Source organism: Lucilia sericata, unplaced genomic scaffold, assembly GCF_015586225.1.
Source record: "Lucilia sericata isolate MDLA Ls3-8-SP2 unplaced genomic scaffold, ASM1558622v1 Contig000309F_arrow, whole genome shotgun sequence".
Classification (NCBI taxonomy): domain Eukaryota; kingdom Metazoa; phylum Arthropoda; class Insecta; order Diptera; family Calliphoridae; genus Lucilia; species Lucilia sericata.
The window spans coordinates 260,543-284,000 of record NW_023994333.1 but is presented as its reverse complement, the minus strand read 5'-3'; the positions used below and the strand labels follow the sequence as shown (position 1 = coordinate 284,000).

At 34.4% G+C, this 23,458-nt stretch overlaps 4 protein-coding genes across 4 annotated transcripts in view; 3 read left to right on the top strand and 1 right to left on the bottom strand.

The window, feature by feature from the left end:
* The first annotated feature begins 5,468 nt into the window (after nt 1-5,468).
* Nucleotides 5,469-7,105, top strand: LOC119603491 (vitellogenin-2-like). Its single transcript, XM_037955531.1, has 2 exons — nt 5,469-5,885; nt 5,953-7,105. The coding sequence occupies exons 1-2, from the start codon at nt 5,642-5,644 to the stop codon at nt 7,020-7,022; spliced, it is 1,314 nt and encodes a 437-aa protein (XP_037811459.1). The 5' UTR covers nt 5,469-5,641; the 3' UTR covers nt 7,023-7,105.
* A 3,853-nt stretch (nt 7,106-10,958) lies between these two features.
* On the top strand, nt 10,959-12,409 carry LOC119603490 (vitellogenin-2-like). The gene is made up of 2 exons (XM_037955530.1): nt 10,959-11,275; nt 11,340-12,409. The coding sequence occupies exons 1-2, from the start codon at nt 11,029-11,031 to the stop codon at nt 12,407-12,409; spliced, it is 1,317 nt and encodes a 438-aa protein (XP_037811458.1). The 5' UTR covers nt 10,959-11,028.
* Nucleotides 12,410-13,826: 1,417 nt separating this feature from the next.
* Nucleotides 13,827-14,495, top strand: LOC119603469 (vitellogenin-2-like). Its single transcript, XM_037955505.1, has one exon. It carries the CDS (start codon nt 13,827-13,829, stop codon nt 14,493-14,495), a length of 669 nt encoding a protein of 222 aa, XP_037811433.1.
* Nucleotides 14,496-14,909: 414 nt separating this feature from the next.
* LOC119603468 overlaps nt 14,910-23,458 on the bottom strand; it is a 152,056-nt gene continuing 143,507 nt past the window's right edge. The window contains exons 14-16 of the mRNA XM_037955504.1: nt 22,009-22,620; nt 21,668-21,897; nt 14,910-15,665 (exon numbers count right to left, since the gene is read on the bottom strand). Of these exons, the coding sequence (XP_037811432.1) occupies nt 15,456-15,665; nt 21,668-21,897; nt 22,009-22,620 (1,052 nt within the window). The 3' untranslated portion in view covers nt 14,910-15,455. The remainder of the gene's footprint in view (nt 15,666-21,667; nt 21,898-22,008; nt 22,621-23,458) is intronic.

Sequence of the window (23,458 nt, the reverse complement as noted above, 5' to 3'; positions counted from 1 at the left end):
TTCCCTTTAAAGCTATTACATTCGCCCTTTCGTTGCCGGCTACTCCCGAGTGGCCTGGTACCCATATGATGTGAACCTTACCTCTGGGAGAGTATTCAGTTAAAGCTTTCTTACAATCCAATACGGTCTTAGATTTAATTCTATCACCTGATATCGCACAAATTGCCTTCTGGCTGTCGGTAAATATATTAAGCCCTGTGGGCGCCATATTTATTCTAATCCAATTTACACATTCCGTTATTGCTCGTACTTCTGCCTGGAAGCTTGTGTTATGATTAGGTAAACGGTGGTATATTTCTGTTTCTGGGTCTTCAATATAGAACCCCAGACCCACTTTGTCCCCTAATTTAGAGCCATCCGTGTAGCAACGGATTCCTACTGGTATTTGCTCTAATGTTCCGCTTGACCAAGACATTCTATCTGGGATTAGCGTTTCAAAGTTTCCGACATATTCAGTGTCTGGTATGCGATCAGGCACGTCCGATGAATGTGTATAACCTTCCAATGTGTCCAGTATACATTGATGACGTGTCCTATAACCGTTTTTGGCCAGTTCGCCTAAAGTAAAGAGCCGTTCGGCTGTAAGCGCCGCCTCATATCTTATATATGTTTCAATGGGTGGAATATCTAGCAACGTTTCCAGAGCCTTGGTTGAAGTAGTACACATGGCACCACTTATACCCAAGCAGCATGTACGCTGAACTCCCTGTAGTAGTTTGATATTACACTTTTTGTCCAAAGCAGTCCACCAGATTATTGAAGCATAAGCTAGAATTGGTCTAATTACACTTTTATAAAGCCAATTTGTCATAGTAGGACTAAGACCCCATTTCATGCCTATGGTTCTCCTACATATCGCCCAGCACCGATGTGCCTTGTTGATCCTATCCTCTATGTGGTGTCTCCATTTTAATTTCCGGTCAAGTATTACACCTAAGTACTTAACTTTGTCTGTCACCGGTATCTTCTTGCCCAAGAAGCAAGGTTCAGTATATGTAGAAATTTTTGTCTTTCTTGTGAAAAGACAGATTTCCGTCTTCGCCGGGTTAACATTGAGGCCTCTCGGTTGAGCCCAGCTCAAGGCCGTATTCAGAGCCTCCTCAGCTCTTCTACACAAGTAATTTGGATCCTTTCCCTTTAAAAGTATTACGACATCGTCTGCATAGCAGACAGGTCTAAGTCCTTTCTCGGTTAGGGTCCTTAGGAGGCTATTAATCGTGGTGACCCAGAGTAAAGGTGACAAAATGCCACCCTGTGGTATACCGCGAAATACCTTTTTCCTGATAGTTATATCGTACATCTCGCAGCTTATCCATCTGTTCCTTAGCATGTAGTTGATCCAGTTACGGAGCACCCGGTCAACATAAAACTGGTCTAGGGATTGGATAAGGGTATCAGTGTGCACGTTATTGAAAGCGCCTTCGATGTCAATGCATACTGCCAGTGTATACAGTTTGCTATCGAAAGATTCACTTATGTAGTGGACAACTTCATTTAAAGCGGTCTCCACCGATCGTCCCTTTACATAAGCATGCTGCTTATATTTAAGGTCATTGTATGGTATGCTGCTTTTAACCATGCTATCGACTATCCGTTCCAAGGTTTTAAGTAGGAAGGACGTAAGACTTATCGGTCGATAGGACTTAGGTGTCGCATAGCTAGGTTTCCCTGGTTTGGGTATAAATATTACCCTTGCATCCTGCCATTTAACTGGGGTATATGCCAATTTTAAGCATGCAGTGAATATCTGTGACAGATGTACGGAAACCAGTCCCGCCTCCATCTGCAAAAGTGCCGGGAAAATTCCATCCGGCCCTGCAGCTTTATAGGGAGCAAAGCTCTTGATTGCCCCTTTAACCATGTCAGTTGTAATAACTATTTCCGTGTTACCCTCCCCTTCCTCCAATATCGGTTCATCTATGTTATTCGATATACCGGGTGGGAAATGAGAATCCATTAGGAGTTTCATTGTCTCCTCCATATCCTCAAGCCTCCTGCCCGTGTCATCGATCATAGATTCCGGTTGGACATGAGTTTTGGATAGGAATTTTTTTATCTTCGATACCTCATTTACGCTATCTACCTGTTCACAGAAAAGTTTCCAGGAGTCTCGTTTGGCTCTTCGAACGATTTTCTTATATTCACCAAGTTTATTACGATACTCATCCCAGTATACTGCGGTCTTTTTACGCCGTGCCCGGTTAAATAGTTTGCGAAGAGTCTTCCCAAGGTTCCGGATCTCCCCAGTTACCCAGGGTTTTTCCTGGGCAGATCTCCGCTCTCGCAGAGGGCAGCTGTCCTCGAACGATTCAACCAGGGCACTTGTGAACGTTTCCACTTTGGCATCTATATCCTCTTTATTTCGACATTGAAAAGTGTCCTGACCTAAACGGTTCTTTAGTAAGGCCCCGAACATTGTCCAATTAGTTTTAGACTTATTCCGAAACTTTATCGGCTTTGGTGGTGGCCTTAGTATTTTGAATCTTATGTACCGATGATCAGAAAAGGAGTGCTCGTCCGAAACTCTCCAATCCTGAATTTCGTTTATAAGCTCTTCTGAACATATAGTTATATCTAATACTTCTTCTCTGATTCTATTGACGAAGGTAGCTTTATTACCTAAGTTCAATGTTATCAAGTCTTTAGTATTAAAGAAATCCATGAGGGCTTGTCCCCTGCGATTGGTGTTTGTACTACCCCAAGCTACATGATGCGAGTTGGCATCACAACCTATTACAATTTTCTTATTTTTCCTTTGTGCCTCTTCAACCAGTTTCATCAGATCCGACGTTGGTGGTAGGGTCGGAGAATCGAAAGGCAGGTAAATAGATGCAAGGTATATGTTGCCTCGACCTTGCTTCAGCACCGTTGCATCCGATGTTGATAATCCTGTTGAGAGGAGAAAACATAAGTTCTTGTGACATAAGATACATGTTCTCGGGCGAGATCCTGTATCAGCGTAGAAAAGTTGGAAATTTACGTGATTTAATCCAGAAACCTTGTTGCGAATCGTCCAAGGTTCCTGGATTAAAGCTATATGTATTTTACCTGTGTTGATTTTAGCCATCAGAGCGTTGGTAGCTGTCTCGCTCCGATGGAGGTTTATTTGGATAACCTCAATCATGGTCATCCATTAAACTGTCTTCCAGCGAGTTGGTGGTCACCTCCTCGCTCTTTGGATTTGACTCCTCCGGATAGCCTGAAGTGGCTATTAATGCAGTGAGTACTGTTGATGGCACTGCGGTGTCCTTATCAGGCATAGGAATAGCAGTATTTTTAATAGACACATTCCCAATTCTGGAGAGCATTGCTGTTCTGTCTTCTGGCGGGTGAGTGATTTCCTCCTCGCTTTTAGGATTTGACTCCTCAACATTGCTAGTACTTGCTAATGATGCTTTGGGTACTGTCTTAGGTGTTTTAGTGTCCTTGTCGGGGCCGGTTTTGACAGCCCTTTCAATCGGCGCCTTCCCAATTTTGGAAAGGGCAACTACACTTTCTTCTGGCGAGTTAATGGTAAATTCCTCGATTTTAGGATTTGACTCCTCAACGTTATCAGTAGTGGATACTGTGGTCTTAGGTTTTTTAGTGTCCTTTTCGAGGCTTGTTGTAACAGCCCTTCCAATCGGCACCTTCCCAATTTTGAATATGACAGATTTAGAGGCGAAGTAAGCCCTACCTTTATTCTTGGCAAGACTAGCCATGGATTTCTGGTCGATACCTATTACAAATAAAGTTCCCTCAGGTTCTTCTTTCCTGTAAAAGACATCCCATTTTTCCACGGCCAGCTCAGCATTTTGACCTCCAAGAATTTCCAGTATACGTTCATTAGCCAGTTTACTGCCCCATCCTTTTATGTAGACAGTGGACTTTAGGAGCACCGGAAGCTCGCTCTTCTTTGCCAGTCCCAGCCTAGCGCCGTCCCAGGGAGGAGGGATACTTTCCACCAAGTTCTTTAGGGTGCTAACACATTGGTGAGATGCCAACCTCATCAACATCACGCCCATGCTGAACTCGCAGCTCTCGCTCTCTATTGGTTGTTTGCCCTTTGAAGCTATTGCATGGTCCACTATCTTATTGTTGACCAGGTCTTCTATTTTACTCTGTTGGTCTATTGGAATTTTGCCTGTCGGATTACCGGCATCGTAAACTGCATAGCAGAGATCGTCCCGGTGCCTACTTCTGGCAACTTTGGCGTAAGATGGCGGCTCTTTACCTTTTCCTCCGTCTAGCTTCTCCTTCCTCGTTTTTCGGGGCTTCTTTTGAGATTCCCTTACCTTCGAGGTTGATTTCGCCGACGTGTTCGTCTTCGGAATATCTGGCTTGGCGTTGTCACCCTTACTCGCAGGATTCTCACTTGAGATTCCTTTGAGTGAAGTATGGCTTGGCTTCGACTGTGTATTAGAAGACGGGGAGCTCTTTTTCTTCTTAGGCTTATTCTCAGTTGTCAACTCCTCGGGTGACCTGATCCTTTTTGCCTCAGATCTTGTGAGAGAGTCCGATTCCTTTGGAGTGTCGTGGGATTGACTAACTATGATTTCCTGAAGCATCTTTTTCAACTTCCTCCTCTGTGCTCCAGAAAGTCTTTTCTTAGTAATAGGTAGTTTAGCTATGCTATCACTCACCTCTTTCACCATTTGCTCTACTTCATCCTTTTTGGGATTTGCTATAATGGTATTATTATTATTATCATCTGAGGATTCAGAGTCGGAACCCTCACCTATATTTAAAGGCTGAGGTAGCTTAGAGCTCTCTCCGAGTACATCCTTCTCTTTCACCCCTATATTTTTGCCAGCGGCATGCTGTACACTTGACGCATTGTCCGCCACGGAGGCCAAGGTACCCACCTCCGTAGTAGTATTCTGCTCACGATTGCAGGATGACGACGACACGTGACTCGCGAGTAGATCAACACTTGCCGCCGGTACTGGGTTATTTAGGCCCTGCACCGTAACTTTTATCTTTTTATTTTTATTTTCCATATTTGTTTTTTTTTTTTTTTCCAGTTTTTTGGTCCGCGGGGAATATAATATTCCCAGGTGGTGGACAATCTGCCCTCCCTCAGCTTAAGTGAAATTAAAGCTGGGAGAGGACAGATGGTCCATCACCACCCCCTATCCGCCACCCGGGGACGCGCTCGGTAGGAAAAATCTGGAAAACTCCCCCGAGTATGAAAAGTAAATTCTGTGAAAAATTTCTATTAAAAGAAATTTTATTTTCATTATTTTTAAATAAACTGTAATCCGAATGGTCTAAACTGTTGGAAAGGAAAAGCAAAAAACATTAAACTGATTAATCGATTGAATAATTGATTAAAACACACTTTATAAAGAAAAAGCAAAAAAACAAAAACACAAGTTAGTGGTCAATGACCGAGTTTGTTGCAAACAGCTGCAAAATGTTTGAGTTTTTATAATGAAAATATTATAATATACATATATTTTTTTTTTCATTTAAACTGCAAAAGTCAACAAAATTAATTGTTTATTAATAATTGCAAATGATAACAAAATCAACTATAAATAGTGTTTTCAAGTGCAAACAATTATAGTTCACTATCAGTAGTGATTAAAGCAATTCATTGAGTTTAATTAACGTGCCAAATTGACAATTGCAAGGAAGTGCTAAGGATTACTGAGAGACCATGAATCCCTTAAGAACCATTTGTCTTCTAATGGGCATATTTGCCTTGGCTTCGGCCAATACTTCATCCAGCAGAGGTCCCATGAGATGGCGCAGCAATCGTAACTCTATTAAGAATAGCTTGAAACCTACCGAATGGTTGTCAGTATCGGAATTGGAATCTTTGCCTTCTATGAATGAGATCACTCTTAAGAAATTGGATGAAATGTCGGTGCAGGAAGGTGCTAGTTTGTTGAAAAAAATGTGTAAGTATTTATCAAGGAAAATACCCGAGTAAATGCTAATTTTTGTTTATATGGTTTTTATGATTAGATCACTTGAGTCAAGCTGGCCAGGCAATTGAAACCAGCTATGTGCCCAAGGCTAGTGAAATCCCAGCCTTCCTTGTTACACCCGACAATAAGAAAGTTAGCTTTAAACTAAATCAATTACCCAAGATTGCCCAAGAAGAGAAAGAGTTTGGCAACCAAGAAGTAACTATCTTCATTACCGGCCTGCCCGAAAAATCTGAACATGTTAAGAAAGCCGTACGTAAATTGGTGCAAGCATATATGCAACGTTACAATGGTGAGGCTCCCCAACGCAGCGGTGTAAAATACGAAGATGATTCTAGTGAAAAGACAGGTCCCAGCTCCAGTGAAGAATATGAGTGGAGCAGCCAATCGAACAAACCCTCTGGCAGTTTAGTTGTTATTGAATTGGGTAATGTTTTCGATACCATGAAAAAATACGCTTCTTTGGATGTGGAAAAGACTGGCGCAGAAATTGGTGATATTTTGGTGAAATGCATCGAAGAGGCTGATGTTCCACAAGAAGTCATACATGTTATTGGTACTAATATTGCTGCTCATGTTGCCGGTGCTGTTGGTCGTCAATATACCCGTCAAACTGGCCATCAGTTGCGTCGTATCACCGGTTTGGACCCCTCAAAACTATACGCTCAAACTGATAGAGCCTTAAGAGGTTTAGCACGTGGTGATGCTGAATTCGTCGATGCCATTCATACCTCTGCCTATGGCATGGGAACACCTACCCGTTGTGGTGATGTTGACTTCTATCCCAATGGTCCCAGTGAAGGTGTTCCTGGTGCTGATAGCATTGTTGAAGCCTCCATGCGTGCTGTCCGTTATTTCGCTGAATCTGTTGTACCCGGTAATGAACGTAACTTCCCAGCTGTTGGTGCCACCTCTCTCAAGCAGTACAAGGAACAGAATGGCAATGGAAAACGTGTTTACATGGGCATCAATACCGATTACGATGTTGAGGGTGATTTTATACTCCAGGTCAACTCTAAGAGTCCTTTCGGTCGCAGCACACCTGCTCAAAAGCAACAATATCATCGTCTCCACAAGCCCTGGAAAATGTCTTCACAGGATTTTTAATTACTCAGTTAGACAGTTGGTGACATGATGAGTGCGTTTTTTTTTTGTTTGCATGTTTTGTTAAAAAATGAATTGCTCTCCGTTTTAGCCATAGATTTTTATAAAAAGTGAAATTATTAGTTTTTTTGTATTTTTTTATATAGTTTCTAAGTAGAAATGATCTGATTTGAAATAAAAAACCCAATTGCATAGCTAATGAATGTATGAGTTTTTTTGCTTTCTAAATAATTTCAGATGAAATAATGGTTTTCTGCCTCTTCCTTGGAAAAACGGTTTTTAAAACTCTAGTTTTGGCTGGTATTTAATGGAATCCATTGAAAACGGATTAAGTTCCAAAAATTAATAGAATTATCGATGAGAGATTACCTCACAGTTGTTTAAAGTTGCTCAGGTTCGTAGTGAATCGTTAACGTTCAAGTCCATTAGGGAACTCTGTACTAAAGCTGTATATGAGGAGTCCGATTATAAGGGAGCTAGATGAAAAAATGGATCGTTTTCAACCAGTTTCAATAGACATAGTCCATAGTTCCAGCCAGACTCGGCCAGAATGAACCTAGGATCAATATTTCACGAAAATTTCCGAAAATTTTTTATTTTAACCAATTTGTGATATTATATCGAGGTCTTGAGTTCTAGAGCTGCAAATATTTGATATTCAAGATTAATACTTAAACTGAATCCGAAAATTAATCATTAACCATACTGGCCGAATCTGGCTGGAAACTCATTCTGGTAAAATCCCATGCTGGATCAGATGGGACCAATATTTCATCAAAATTCCCGAGCATTTTTTATTTTAACCAATTTGTGATATTATATCGAGGTCTTGAGGTCTAGAGCTGCAAAAATTTGATATTCAAGATTAATACTAAAGCTGAATCCGAAAATGAACCCATAGTGGGCCTGAGACCAATATTTCATAAAAATTTTGTTCTCAGAATGGACCTGGAACCAATATTTCATCAAAATTCCCGAAAATTTTTTATTTTAAACAATTTGTGATATTATATCGAGGTCTTGAGGTCTAGAGCTGCAAAAATTTGATATTCAAGATTAATACTTAAGCTGATTCGGAAAATGATACTATAGTGGGCCTGAGACCAATATTTCATAAAAATATCCGAACAAAATTTCAGACAGATATTTTTACAAAATTTTATGTCAACTCCAAATTTCTTCTACATTTGGTGGTTCTTGACTTGACTATTGGAAAAAATCTGCTAACCAAGACAAGAACCTCACATATCAGAAAAATCTTGATGTGAAATGATATTTCGTGGGATATTTTGTACAAAATGTCTGTGCTGAAATTTTTATGAAATATTGGACCTAGCTCAATTCTGAAACCATTTTCAGATTCAGCATAGATTTTAGTCTTAAATGACAAATTTCCGAAATAATAGTACAAATTGTTCAAAATAAAAAAATTTCGGGAATTTTGATGAAACAATGGACCTAGGTCCATTCTGAGGTCATATTCGGATTCAGCATGAGAAATTATCAGAAAGGTGAGTTTCCAGCCAGATTCGGCCAGTAGTTTTCGAGTTTAAAGCAAACCAAAAAATAAATTTGAAATTTTGTGGTAGTATGGGTTCTAGGTCCAACATTCATCAAAATTTCTGATTTTTTTTGTTTTAGCTTCAAACTCGGAAACGACAAATTCCCGAGCATTTTTTATTTTAACCAATTTGTGGTAATATATCGAGGTCTTGAGGTCTAGAGCTGCAAAAATTTGACATTCCAGATTAGTACTTGAACTGAATCCGAAAATGAACCCAGAGTGGACCTGAGACCAATATTTCATAAAAATATCCGAACAAAATTTCAGACAGATTTTACTACAAAATTTTATGTCATCTCATAATTTCCTCTACATTTGGGGGTTCTTGTCTTGACTATTGAAAAACATTCTAACCAAGACAAGAACCTCACATATCAGAAAAATCTTGAGTTAAAATTAAATTTTGTGGGATATTTGGTTAAAAATTTCTGTGCTGAAATTTTTATGAAATATTGGACCTAGCTCAATTCTGAAACCATTTTCGGATTCAGCATAGATTTTAGTCTTAAATGAGAAATTTTCGTTTCCCTCGGCCTTAAGATCCCGAAATAATAATACAAATTGTTCAACATAAAAAAATTTCGGGAATTTTGATGAAACAATGGACCTAGGTCCATTCTGAGTCCATTTTCGGATTCAGCATGGGAATTTACCAGAAAGGTGAGTTTCCAGCAACATTCGGCCAGTAGTTTTCGAGTTTAAAGCAAACCAAAAAATAAATTTGAAATTTTGTTGTAGTATGGATCCTAGGTCCAACATTCATAAAAATTTCTGATTTTTTTTATTTTTGCTACAAACTCGGAAACTACTGGCTGAAAACTTCTGGTAAAATCCCATGCTGAATCCAGAAATGCACTCAGAATGGACCTAGGATCAATATTTCATCAAAATTCCCGAAAATTTTTTATTTTAAGCAATTTGTGATATTGTGTCTAGAGCTGCAAAAATTTGACATTCAAGATTAGTACTTAAACTGAATTCGAAAATGAACCCATAGTGAACCTGAGACTAATATTACATTAAAATTTCCGAACAAAATTTCAGACAGATTTTACTGCAAAATTTTATGTCAACTCCAAATTTCTTCTACATTTGGTGGTTCTTGTCTTGACTATTGGAAAAAATTTGCTAACCATGACAAGAACCTCACATATCAGAAAAATCTTGATTTGAAATTAAATTTTGTGGGATATTTGGTTTAAAATTTCTGTGCTGAAATTTTTATGAAATATTGGACCTAGCTCAATTCTGAAACCATTTTCGGATTCAGCATAGATTTTAGTCTTAAATGACAAATTTCCATTTTCCTCGGCCTTAAGATCCCGAAATAATAGTACAAATTGTTCAAAATAAAAAAAAATTCGGGAATATTGATGAAATAATGGACCTAGGTCCATTCTGAGTCCATTTTCGGATTCAGCATGGGAATTTATCAGAAAGGTGAGTTTCCAGCCAGATTCGGCCAGTAGTTTTCGAGTTTAAAGCAAACAAAAAATAAATTTGAAATTTTGTTGTAGTATGGGTCTAGGTCCAACTAGAACTGAAGAGAATTGATCTGAAACTGAAGTGGAATTGTTTCAGATCTTTAACAGAATAAAAGACTAAAAAATTTTGTTTATTTGTATCTTTATTTCAGATTATTGTTATTATCTTAAGTATAACTCTATTTCTATTGGCTTTACATGATGTTTAAAAAGCCTGGTGGTGATCCCATCATGATGATAGATGCTGCCTCAGCATCCTCAGCCACAACAACAAATAATCCAGGCTTTAAAGAACCAAGAACTAAAAAAGTTAAGAAAGAATGAAATTTTTCTGAAAATTATAATTTTATAATATTTTACCTTGTATCTTATGCCTCAGGCAAACCATAAACTGGCAGACGCAATGGCTCGAGCAGTGTGGCCTCTATGAGCACCAGGGTGTTTCTAATAAATCCACTGTAGAATCTGCTACACGCTCAGCTTTAAGAACTAGTTTAAAACACCTTGACCAAACGATTTAGTGATAGGGCCTGACAGTATATCACTCGTTATACCGGGAGTTACCTGTATATAGAATTCATAATGTAAGGTTTAATAAAAATTCCCCTTTTTGAAAATTTTTTGTGTATCCATTTCTGAATGCTTATTCCGTCGATTATAGCTTTCAAAAACCAATGTTGTAGGGTGTCATATGATCGAGCATGCCTGACTTTAACATCATATCAGTGCATGTAGAATAGATAGATAAAGATTTTTAAACTGCATTAGTAAACAAAATTAAGATTTTTGTAATCTTAATTCAAGCCAGCAAAATTTTAAATGATAACGGAACCATGTGCATATATAAAACCCATGTTAAACTGGAACAAATGATCAGTTCAATAACATTGATCAAAGCAAATTCATTTAGTTTAACGTGTTAATCCGACTGTTTAAGAAAAGTGCTAAGGACTAATAGATTATGAATCCTATAAGAACCGTTTGTCTTCTCATAGGCATATTTGCCTTTGCTTCCGCCAATACATCATCGGGCAGTGGTCCATTGAGATGGCAAGGCAACAGTAACTCCGTAAAGAAAAGTTCGACGAGACCGGCCGATTGGTTGACAGCATTAGAATTGGAATCATTGCCCTCTACAACTGAAGTCACCCTGGAAAAGATAGAATCATTGTCGGTGCAAGAAGGTGCCGATATGTTAAACAAAATGTGTAAGTAGTATTGCTTTGGGAAAAGATATTCTTGTCAGATTTTATATATATTGTTCATTTCTAGTTTACCTTAGTATGGCTAGTCAGGCTCTTGAATCTAATTATGTGCCAAAGACTAGTGAGATTCCAGCCTATCTTGTTACAGCCGACAATAAGAAAATTAAATTTAAATTAAGTCAATTACCCAAAATTGCCCAAGAAGATAAGGAATTCGGCAACCAAGAAGTTACAATCTTCATTACCGGTCTACCCGATACAACTGAAACCGTAAAGAAAGCCATTCGTAACTTGGTGCAAGCTTATATGCAACGTTATAATGGTGAGGCTCCCAAACGCAACAGTGTCAAATACGAAGATGATTCTTCCGAAAAGACAAGTCCCAGCTCCAGTGAAGAAGATGAATTGAACAGAAATTCGAATAAACCTTCAGGCACTTTAGTTGTTATTGAATTGGGCAACATTTTCGAAAACATGAAACAATATGTTTCTTTGGATGTGGAAAAGACTGGCGCAGAAATTGGTGATATTTTGTTGCAATTAACGGATAAGGCTGATGTTCCTTTCGAAATCATTCATGTTATTGGTGCTAACATTGCTGCTCATGTTGCTGGTGCTGTTGGTCGTCAATATACCCGTGAAACTGGCCATCAATTGCGTCGTATTACCGGTTTAGACCCCACCAATCTCTATACTAGAAGTGAGAATGCTTTAAAGGGTTTGGCTCGTGGTGATGCTGAATTCGTCGATGTTATTCATACCTCGGCCTATGGCCTGGGAACTGCTTCTCGTTGTGGTGATGTTGACTTCTATCCCAATGGTCCCAGTGAAGGTGTTCCGGGTGCTAAAAATCTCATTGAAGCCTCTATGCGTTCGATACGTTATTTCGCTGAATCGGTGGTACCCGGTAATGAGCGTAATTTCCCTGCTGTTGGTGCCACTTCGCTTCAGCAGTACAAGGAACAGAATGGTAATGGTAAACGTGTTTATATGGGCATCAATACCGACTTTGATGCTGAAGGCGATTTTATACTTCAAGTTAATTCTAAGAGTCCTTTTGGTCGCAGTACCCCAGCTCAAAAGCAACAAAATCATCGTGTCCATAAGCCCTGGAAAATGTCGTCTAAGGATTATTAACATCTTATACAGATAGTGAATTACTTTACTAAAAATGAAATAATTAAGTTTTTCTGTTATTAATATACTCTAAGTAGTAATGATCTGATTTAAAATAAAACACAATTACACATATTGCTAATGAAAATATGATTTAATTTTATACTTTAACGGGATTTAGTAACGACAAAGGCCATTTTGATTCGATTGTTATGATTTACAAAGTTTGTTTTGTGAAGGGCCCTACTGAAACGGGACCAAACTTAGTTCTGCTTCTTTATACAAAGATAGTTTTAAATTTAAAAAAATTGGATGTTACAAATATCAGTCCCTACTATAGTGGTGTAGGATATTGTATTAAGATTAATACTTGATCTATGAAGTTCATCACTGTATAGTTTGGTCCATAATTGACCCAAGCCAAAAACCACTAGAGACACGAATATAACCAATACTATAGACCAAACTATACACCAACTACTAGATTACAAACGAGACTAGAGATCAGATTATAAACTCGACTTTAGTACCGACTATAGGAGTAGACTATATTCTGAACTATAAACTATACAATAATGTCGAATATAAACCAAACTATAATCCCGACTATAGAGCAGATTATATTCCCGACTATGAAGAAGACAATAGACCGTATAGACTAGAGCTCTGACTATATTCTCGACTTGACTATAGGCAACAGTATAGCCTCGATTATATATCAATATACAGTATCGAAGAAGTTTATCACTGTATAGTTTGGTCCATAATTGGCCCAAACCAAAACTACTAGAGACACGAATATAACCAACACTATAGACCAAATTATAGCGTTCCCACGACAATTGGATCTCCGTTGCGGAACGACCCGATTGTCAACTCAGCAACAGCTGTATCAACCGAAAGTTTTTTCCCCAGCGACGAACATCCAGTTACAGGCAATCTGTTACTACAACAACCAACTTATTGTCCAACTACCAGACTATAGGAGTGGACTATATTCTGAGCTATAAACTATACAACAGTGTCGAATATAGACCAGACTATAATCCCGACTATAGAGAAGATTACATTCCCGACTATGAATCAGATTATAGTCTAGGGATCTGACTATATTCTCGACTATAGTTCAAACTATAGTCTGGATTACTACCTATACAAAAGATTGGAATATAGACCAGAATATGATCTCAACTTAGAGCAAATTATACTATCGACTATGAATCAGACTATAGTCTCGACTGCCTATAGTCGATTATATAGCCTCGATTATAAACCAAATTATAGTTTCGACTATAGATCACTCTGTAGTATCAATTATAGATTCGACAGCATACTCTTCAGAAACTACTTGATCTAAGTAATAATTTCGTTATCTAGCATTTAAAACAATTGGGTTCTGCTTTTAGCGATCAAATAGTTGGTCACGTTATACATATATATGTATTTAATGAAAGACTACATTGCAATGGATGTGGAAAAGACTGGCATGGTAATTGGTGATGTTTTAGTGCAATTTGTCGATAAGGCTAATGTTCCTTTCGAAATTGTTCACTTGATTGCTACTAATATGGCGGCCCATGTTGCTGGTGTAGCTGGTCGTCAATTTACCCGGGAAACTGGTCATCTATTACGTCGTATCACTGGTTTGGACCCCACTAACATCTATGCTCAACCTAGGAATACTTTATTGGGTTTAGCTCGTGGTGATGCTGAATTTGTCGTTGTCATTCATACCTCTGCCTATGGTATGGGTACACCTACTCGTAGCGGTGATGTTGATTTCTATCCTAATGGTCCTAATGAAGGAGTTCCTGGTGCTGATAGTCTTGTTGAAGCCTCCATGCGTTCTATACGTTATTACGCTGAATCTGTTATACCTGGTAATGAACGTAACTTCCCGGCTGTTGGCGCCACTTCTCTCAGGCAATACAAAGAACGAAGCGGTAATGGAAAACGTGTTTATATGGGTTACGATACCGACTATGATGTTGAAGGTGATTTTATTCTTGAAGTTAATTCCAAGAGTCCCTTCGGTCGTAAAACACCAGCTCAAAGGCAGCAGAACTATCATAGTATCCATAAGCCATGGAAAATGTCTGAACTTTAGGTAGTTGGTGAAAAATTAAATGCTTTCCCAATTAAGCTTTAGACTAAGAATCTTTTTTATTAAGAATTGAGATAATCCGATCTGAAATAAAACACAATTGCAGAGTTAATGAGATAATATACAAAGATATTTGGTTTTTATTTTCTAATGATTTTCAAAAGAAATCTTTATAATATACTTAAGAGTTCCTTTCACTAATAGATGAACTCAAAGGTCAAGGACGTCTCCCACAGAAAAGCATTCACTATTTCAGTTAATTAATTGTTAAACACAACGCCATTTATATTTCTAATTATACATACGAGTATTTATTTATTTAATTCATTTTGTTTTACTTGTTCTTTAATTTCTAATTAAATAGTAAATTGATATTTTTAATTAAGTATGAGAATTTATAATAATGAATGGCAGAATAAAATAAAAAAAAAATTTTGAAATTTTTTTCACAGGAATGGGAAAGAAATGCATAATTTAAACTTAAACATTAAAACGCGCTTAAAAAATAAACTTAATTGTACATACAATTACAAGTATAAACAATATAATAAACATAAAATAATTAAAATATAAAATATATATTAAATATGCTAATCACACTTCAAAAGCAAAATATAAAAAACGAAAAAAATAATAATTAATTTAAATAAAATAAAAAGAAAATAAAAGAATTTTATAAATTCCAATTATTAATCCAAAAACACAAAGTTCACAATGAAATCAGTCAATTGTTACATATTCTGTTAATTTTACAGATTAATTTCGCACATTATTACAACAACTTAATTTTAGTTTGAATTTTTTATATAATTTAATTTCTTGCTTTTCTTTTGAATACAAAAAAGTCGTTGAGTCGTTGAATATAGAAATTGTTTATTGAGTACGTAAAGTACTTCTGGCAGTAGTTTTTAGGCATTTGTTGCGTTAATGTTTTATTTCTAAAAAGTTGTTGTTGCTGTTGTTTTACTCTTTACAACCCAAACCTGCTGCCCAATTACACATACCACCCACAGGATCATAACTCAAACCCTTGGGACATGTATATTCCCAGCCAACAACACCGCCAGTTTCAAATTTGGCACAGGAAATGAATTTGCGACACGATAACGGATGGGGGAAGTTACCCTGGTCTAAGCATTCAATTATGCCGCCACCATGTAGAATTACTTTAAGCTGTGGAAGGGAAAGGAAGTTAATGTTAAATGAAATAACGAATAGAGTTTAGAGTTATAACAATATATTGAATACTAACAACTAAACTAACTAACTAACTAACTAACTAACTACTAACTAACTAACTAACTAACTAACTAACTAACTAACTAACTAACTAACTAACTAACTAACTAACTAACTAACTAACTAACTAACTAACTAACTAACTAACTAACTAACTAACTAACTACTAACTAACTAACTAACTACTAACTAACTAACTAACTAACTAACTAACTAACTAACTAACTAACTAACTAACTAACTAACTAACTAACTAACTAACTAACTAACTAACTACTACTAACTACTAACTAACTAACTAACTAACTAACTAACTAACTAACTAACTAACTAACTAACTAACTAACTAACTAACTAACTAACTAACTAACTAACTAACTAACTAACTAACTAACTAACTAACTAACTAACTAACTAACTAACTAACTAACTAACTAACTAACTAACTAACTAACTAACTAACTAACTACTAACTAACTAACTAACTAACTAACTAACTAACTAACTAACTAACTAACTAACTAACTAACTAACTAACTAACTAACTAACTAACTAACTAACTAACTAACTAACTAACTAACTAACTAACTAACTAACTAACTAACTAACTAACTACTAACTAACTAACTAACTAACTAACTAACTAACTAACTAACTAACTAACTAACTAACTAACTAACTAACTAACTAACTAACTAACTAACTAACTAACTAACTAACTAACTAACTAACTAACTAACTAACTAACTAACTAACTAACTAACTAACTAACTAACTAACTAACTAACTAACTAACTAACTAACTAACTAACTAACTAACTAACTAACTAACTAACTAACTAACTAACTAACTAACTAACTAACTAACTAACTAACTAACTAACTAACTAACTAACTAACTAACTAACTAACTAACTAACTAACTAACTAACTAACTAACTAACTAACTAACTAACTAACTAACTAACTAACTAACTAACTACTAACTAACTAACTAACTAACTAACTAACTAACTAACTAACTAACTAACTAACTAACTAACTAACTAACTAACTAACTAACTAACTAACTAACTAACTAACTAACTAACTAACTAACTAACTAACTAACTAACTAACTAACTAACTAACTAACTAACTAACTAACTAACTAACTAACTAACTAACTAACTAACTAACTAACTAACTAACTAACTAACTAACTAACTAACTACTAACTAACTAACTAACTAACTAACTAACTAACTAACTAACTAACTAACTAACTAACTAACTAACTAACTACTAACTAACTAACTAACTAACTAACTAACTAACTACTAACTAACTAACTAACTAACTACTAACTAACTAACTAACTAACTAACTAACTAACTAACTAACTAACTAACTAACTAACTAACTAACTAACTAACTAACTAACTAACTAACTAACTAACTAACTAACTAACTAACTAACTAACTAACTAACTAACTAACTAACTAACTAACTAACTAACTAACTACTAACTAACTAACTAACTAACTAACTAACTAACTAACTAACTAACTAACTAACTAACTAACTAACTAACTAACTAACTAACTAACTAACTAACTAACTAACTAACTAACTAACTAACTAACTAACTAACTAACTAACTAACTAACTAACTAACTAACTACTAACTAACTAACTAACTAACTAACTAACTAACTAACTAACTAACTAACTAACTAACTAACTAACTAACTAACTAACTAACTAACTAACTAACTAACTAACTAACTAACTAACTAACTAACTAACTAACTAACTAACTAACTAACTAACTAACTAACTAACTAACTAACTACTAACTAACTAACTAACTAACTAACTAACTAACTAACTAACTAACTAACTAACTAACTAACTAACTAACTAACTAACTAACTAACTAACTAACTAACTAACTAACTAACTAACTAACTAACTAACTAACTAACTAACTAACTAACTAACTAACTAACTAACTAACTAACTAACTAACTAACTAACTAACTAACTACTAACTAACTAACTAACTAACTAACTAACTAACTAACTAACTAACTAACTAACTAACTAACTAACTAACTAACTAACTAACTAACTAACTAACTAACTAACTAACTAACTAACTAACTAACTAACTAACTAACTAACTAACTAACTAACTAACTAACTAACTAACTAACTAACTAACTAACTAACTAACTAACTAACTAACTAACTAACTAACTAACTAACTAACTAACTAACTAACTAACTAACTAACTAACTAACTAACTAACTAACTAACTAACTAACTAACTAACTAACTAACTAACTAACTAACTAACTACTAACTACTAACTAACTAACTAACTAACTAACTACTAACTAACTAACTAACTAACTAACTAACTAACTAACTACTAACTAACTAACTAACTAACTAACTAACTAACTAACTAACTAACTAACTAACTAACTAACTAACTAACTAACTAACTAACTAACTAACTAACTAACTAACTAACTAACTAACTAACTAACTAACTAACTAACTAACTAACTAACTAACTAACTAACTAACTAACTAACTAACTAACTAACTAACTAACTAACTAACTAACTAACTAACTAACTAACTAACTAACTAACTAACTAACTAACTAACTAACTACTAACTAACTAACTAACTAACTAACTAACTAACTAACTAACTAACTAACTAACTAACTAACTAACTAACTAACTAACTAACTAACTAACTAACTAACTAACTAACTAACTAACTAACTAACTAACTAACTAACTAACTAACTAACTAACTAACTAACTAACTACTAACTAACTAACTAACTACTAACTAACTAACTAACTAACTAACTAACTAACTAACTAACTAACTAACTAACTAACTAACTAACTAACTAACTAACTAACTAACTAACTAACTAACTAACTAACTAACTAACTAACTAACTAACTAACTAACTAACTAACTAACTAACTAACTAACTAACTAACTAACTAACTAACTAACTAACTAACTAACTAACTAACTAACTAACTAACTAACTAACTACTAACTAACTAACTAACTAACTAACTAACTAACTAACTAACTACTACTAACTAACTAACTAACTAACTACTAACTAACTAACTAACTAACTAACTAACTAACTAACTAACTAACTAACTAACTAACTAACTACTAACTAACTAACTAACTAACTAACTAACTACTAACTAACTAACTAACTAACTAACTAACTAACTAACTAACTAACTAACTAACTAACTAACTAACAACTAACTAACTAACTACTAACTAACTAACTAACTAACTAACTAACTAACTAACTACTAACTAACTAACTAACTAACTAACTACTAACTAACTAACTACTACTAACTAACTAACTAACTAACTAACTAACTAACTAACTAACTAACTAACTAACTAACTAACTAACTAACTACTAACTACCTAACTAACTAACTAACTAACTAACTAACTAACTAACACTAACTAACTAACTAACTAACTAACTAACTAACTAACTAACTAACTAACTAACTAACTAACTAACTAACTAACTAACTAACTAACTAACTAACTAACTAACTAACTACTAACTAACTAACTAACTAACTAACTAACTAACTAACTAACTAACTAACTAACTAACTAACTAACTAACTAACTAACTAACTAACTAACTAACTAACTAACTACTAACTAACTAACTACTAACTAACTAACTAACTACTACTACTAACTAACTAACTAACTAACTAACTAACTAACTAACTAACTAACTAACTAACTAATACTAACTAACTAACTAACTAACTAACTAACTAACTAACTAACTAACTAACTAACTAACTAACTAACTAACTAACTAACTACTAACTAACTAACTAACTAACCTAACTAACTAACTAACTAACTAACTAACTACTAACTAACTAACTAACTAACCTACTAACTAACTAACTAACTAACTAACTAACTAACTAACTAACTAACTAACTAACTAACTACTACTAACTAACTACTAACTAACTAACTAACTAACTACCTGACTAACTAACTAACCAACTAACTAACTAACTAACTAACTAACTAACTACTACTAACTACTAACTAACTAACTAACTAACTAACTACTAACTAACTAACTAACTAACCTAACCACTAACTAACTAACTAACTAACTAACTAACTAACTAACTAACTAACTACTAACTAACTAACTACTAACTAACTAACTAACTAACTAACTAACTAACTAACTACTAACTAACTAACCAACTAACTAACTAACTACTACTAACTAACTACTAACTAACTAACTAACTAACTAACTAACTAACTACTAACTAACTAACTAACTACTAACTAACTAACTAACTAACCAACTAACTACTAACTAACTAAACTAACTAACTAACTAACTAACTACTACTACTACTAACTAACTACTAACTAACTAACTAACTAACTAACTAACTAACTAACTACTAACTAACTAACTAACTAACTAACTAACTAACTAACTACTAACTAACTAACTAACTAACTAACTAACTAACTAACTAACTAACTAACTAACTAACTAACTAACTAACTAACTAACTAACTAACTACTAACTAACTAACTAACTAACTAACTAAACTAACTAACTAACTAACTAACTAACTAACTAACTAACTAACTACCAACTAACTAACTAACTAACTAACTAACTAACTAACTAACTAAACTAACTAACTAACTAACTAACTAACTAACTACCTAACGAACTAACTAACTACTAACTAACTAACTAACTACTAACTAACTAACTAACTACTAACTACAACTAACTAACTAACTAACTAACTAACTAACTAACTAACTAACTAACTAACTACTAACTAACTAACTAACTAACTAACTAACTACTAACTAACTAACTAACTAACTAACTAACTAACAACTAACTAAATAACTAACTAACTAACTACCTGACTAACTAACTAACTAACTAACTAACTAACTAACTAACTAACTAACTAACAACTAACACCAACTAACTAACTAACTAACTAACTAACTACCTAACTAACTACCTAACTAACTAACTAACTAACTAACTAATTGACTAACTTACTGACTAACTAACTAAATTTATTGACAATACAAATTTTCTATAGAAAATTTATCGGCAATTGAAATTTTCTATAGAAAATTTATCGACAATAGAAATTTTCTATAGAAAATTTATCGACAATAGAAATTTTCTATAGAAAATTTATCGACAATAGAAATTTTCTATAGAAAATTTATCGACAATAGAAATTTTCTATCGAAAATTTATCGACAATAGAAATTTTCTATAGAAAATTTATCGGCAATAGAAATTTTCTATAGAAAATTTATCGACAATAGAAATTTTCTATAGAAAATTTATCGACAATAGAAATTTTCTATAGAAAATTTATCGACAATAGAAATTTTCTATAGAAAATTTATCGACAATAGAAATTTTCTATAGAAAAATTATCGACAATAGAAAATTTATCGACAATAGAAATTTTCTATAGAAAATTTATCGACAATAGAAAATTTATCGACAATAGAAATTTTCTATAGAAAATTTATCGACAATAGAAATTATCTATAGAAAATTTATCGACAATACAAATTATCTATAGAAAATTTATCGACAATACAAATTATCTATACAAAATTTATCGACAACAGACACTTTCTATAGACAATTTATCAACAATAGAAATTTTCTATAGAAAATTTATCGACAATAGAAATTTTCTATAGAAAAGAAAATTTATTTAATTTTCTATAGAAAATTTATCGATATTATAAATTTTCTATAGAACTCAAAAGTAGGTTTCCCATCCCTGCTGTAAGTTAAATTATTCAAACTCACCTGTTGATCACTCTTATTGCCCACTAAACGTACATCCTCATCATCATAATAGTCATAGTCTAAATTGGGACGATAAGTTCTACCCGGTTGTGTTGATGTCTTAACTGTTGCCTTCGATTGATTACTGTTTATTCTCTCGAATGGTTCTTGATACCTATGAGGTCTTCTTCGTTTTGATTCCTCGGAACTGGGCGTTGTCTTCTGTGGTCTTCTCTTAATAACCATTTTACCTTAAAAAAATAACAAAAATTCATCAAATACATTAATTTCCGTTGAAATTTGTAATCAAACTAAAAAAGTATGTTGTACTGTAATGTAGGAATTTCTAATTTCCGTCTTACGTTTTTTAATTACTGGAGTTTGTGTGGAAGTTGAGCTACTGCTAGTGGAAACGGTGGTGGTGGTGGAGCTACCGGTTGATGTTTTCATTACAGTTCCCGTGCCATCCATGCGCCTGGTTAAAACCTCATCAAACTTATATTTGGAGTATTGCTGTTGTTGCTGTGGCGACAGTTGTTGTAAATATCTAGATGCTGGTTGTCTGGTTGCCGTGGATAACGTTGTTATGGGTTTGACAGTATTGACCAAATGTCTCGTATCACCAACACCACCAGCAATGCCAGCATCCAATTCCTCCTCCTCATCATCATCTATGTGCAGTCTGCCATTAATTTGATTGAAACGACTTGTATGGATGCTAGATTTTGCCACTTGATCTGTGTCCTCATCATTTTCTAAACCATCAACATAAACTGTTGTTGTCAAACTATCTATAGCCGAGCGCAATGTTGATGTCGATGATGATGATGATGATGCTGCTGTTGTTGTCGTCGTTCCTACTGCTGTCGACGTCACCTTTGATTGTTGCCCAGTTTTTCCAGACAGTGGCGAGTATGTGGTCAAACTGTAGCGTCTCTTAAATAAAGGATTTTGTGTACGTGGTGGTTCAGTGGCTACAACAAAAAAAGACGAAAGAAACAATAAAACCAAACGGTATGTAGTTGCAAGTAAATGTTAAATGTGTATTGGAGTATGTTGTAAGCATCTATAGTTATGGTTTTGCCTCGTATGGCTAGTACAAGTAATTTCATTATAAAAATCTATAAAAATGTTTTAAATTTAAATTTATGTACCGAGTACGAGTATAAAGAAGAAAATAACACTTTTAATGTCAGAGGGTTTTCTACACTTGTAAATTGTTGACAGTAATTGAATGAATAAATGATGGCTGTTGAAGAGATGGAATTTATTAGAAATTTATTATTTAAAAGAACACTTAAAAACGATGGGCAATGCATGTGATGGACACACTTTATATAGATTTGACCATAGACTAGACTAGACTATACCATAGACTAGACCAGCGGTTCCCACAGATTTTTACTTCGCGGACCCCTTGAAGAACTTATTTAATTTCGCGGACCCCCATACATATTTTGATATCTTATTGTTCTAAATAATTGTCCATCCGAAAATTGACCTAGTTCATTAATCCCTAGGTCTAATAAATGTAGAGATGTCATATCTATAAAATATTCCCGTACATTGAGAATATATAATATTTCAGATAGGTTTTCAATTGCATGTTTTGAAGATAGAATGACTTCTTTGTTGATATGTTAACATGATGTTTAATTTTATGATCGTGAGATCTTTCATGTTCATTTTTCTTCAAGGTAGCGAAAAGGTTTCTTTATCAAATATTGTCGCATGTGCTTAAGGAGTCTCGTTTCAAAAATTTGTTGCGATTGCAAAGGGTGAACTGAGTAAGTGAGCTAAGTTTTCGGGAAA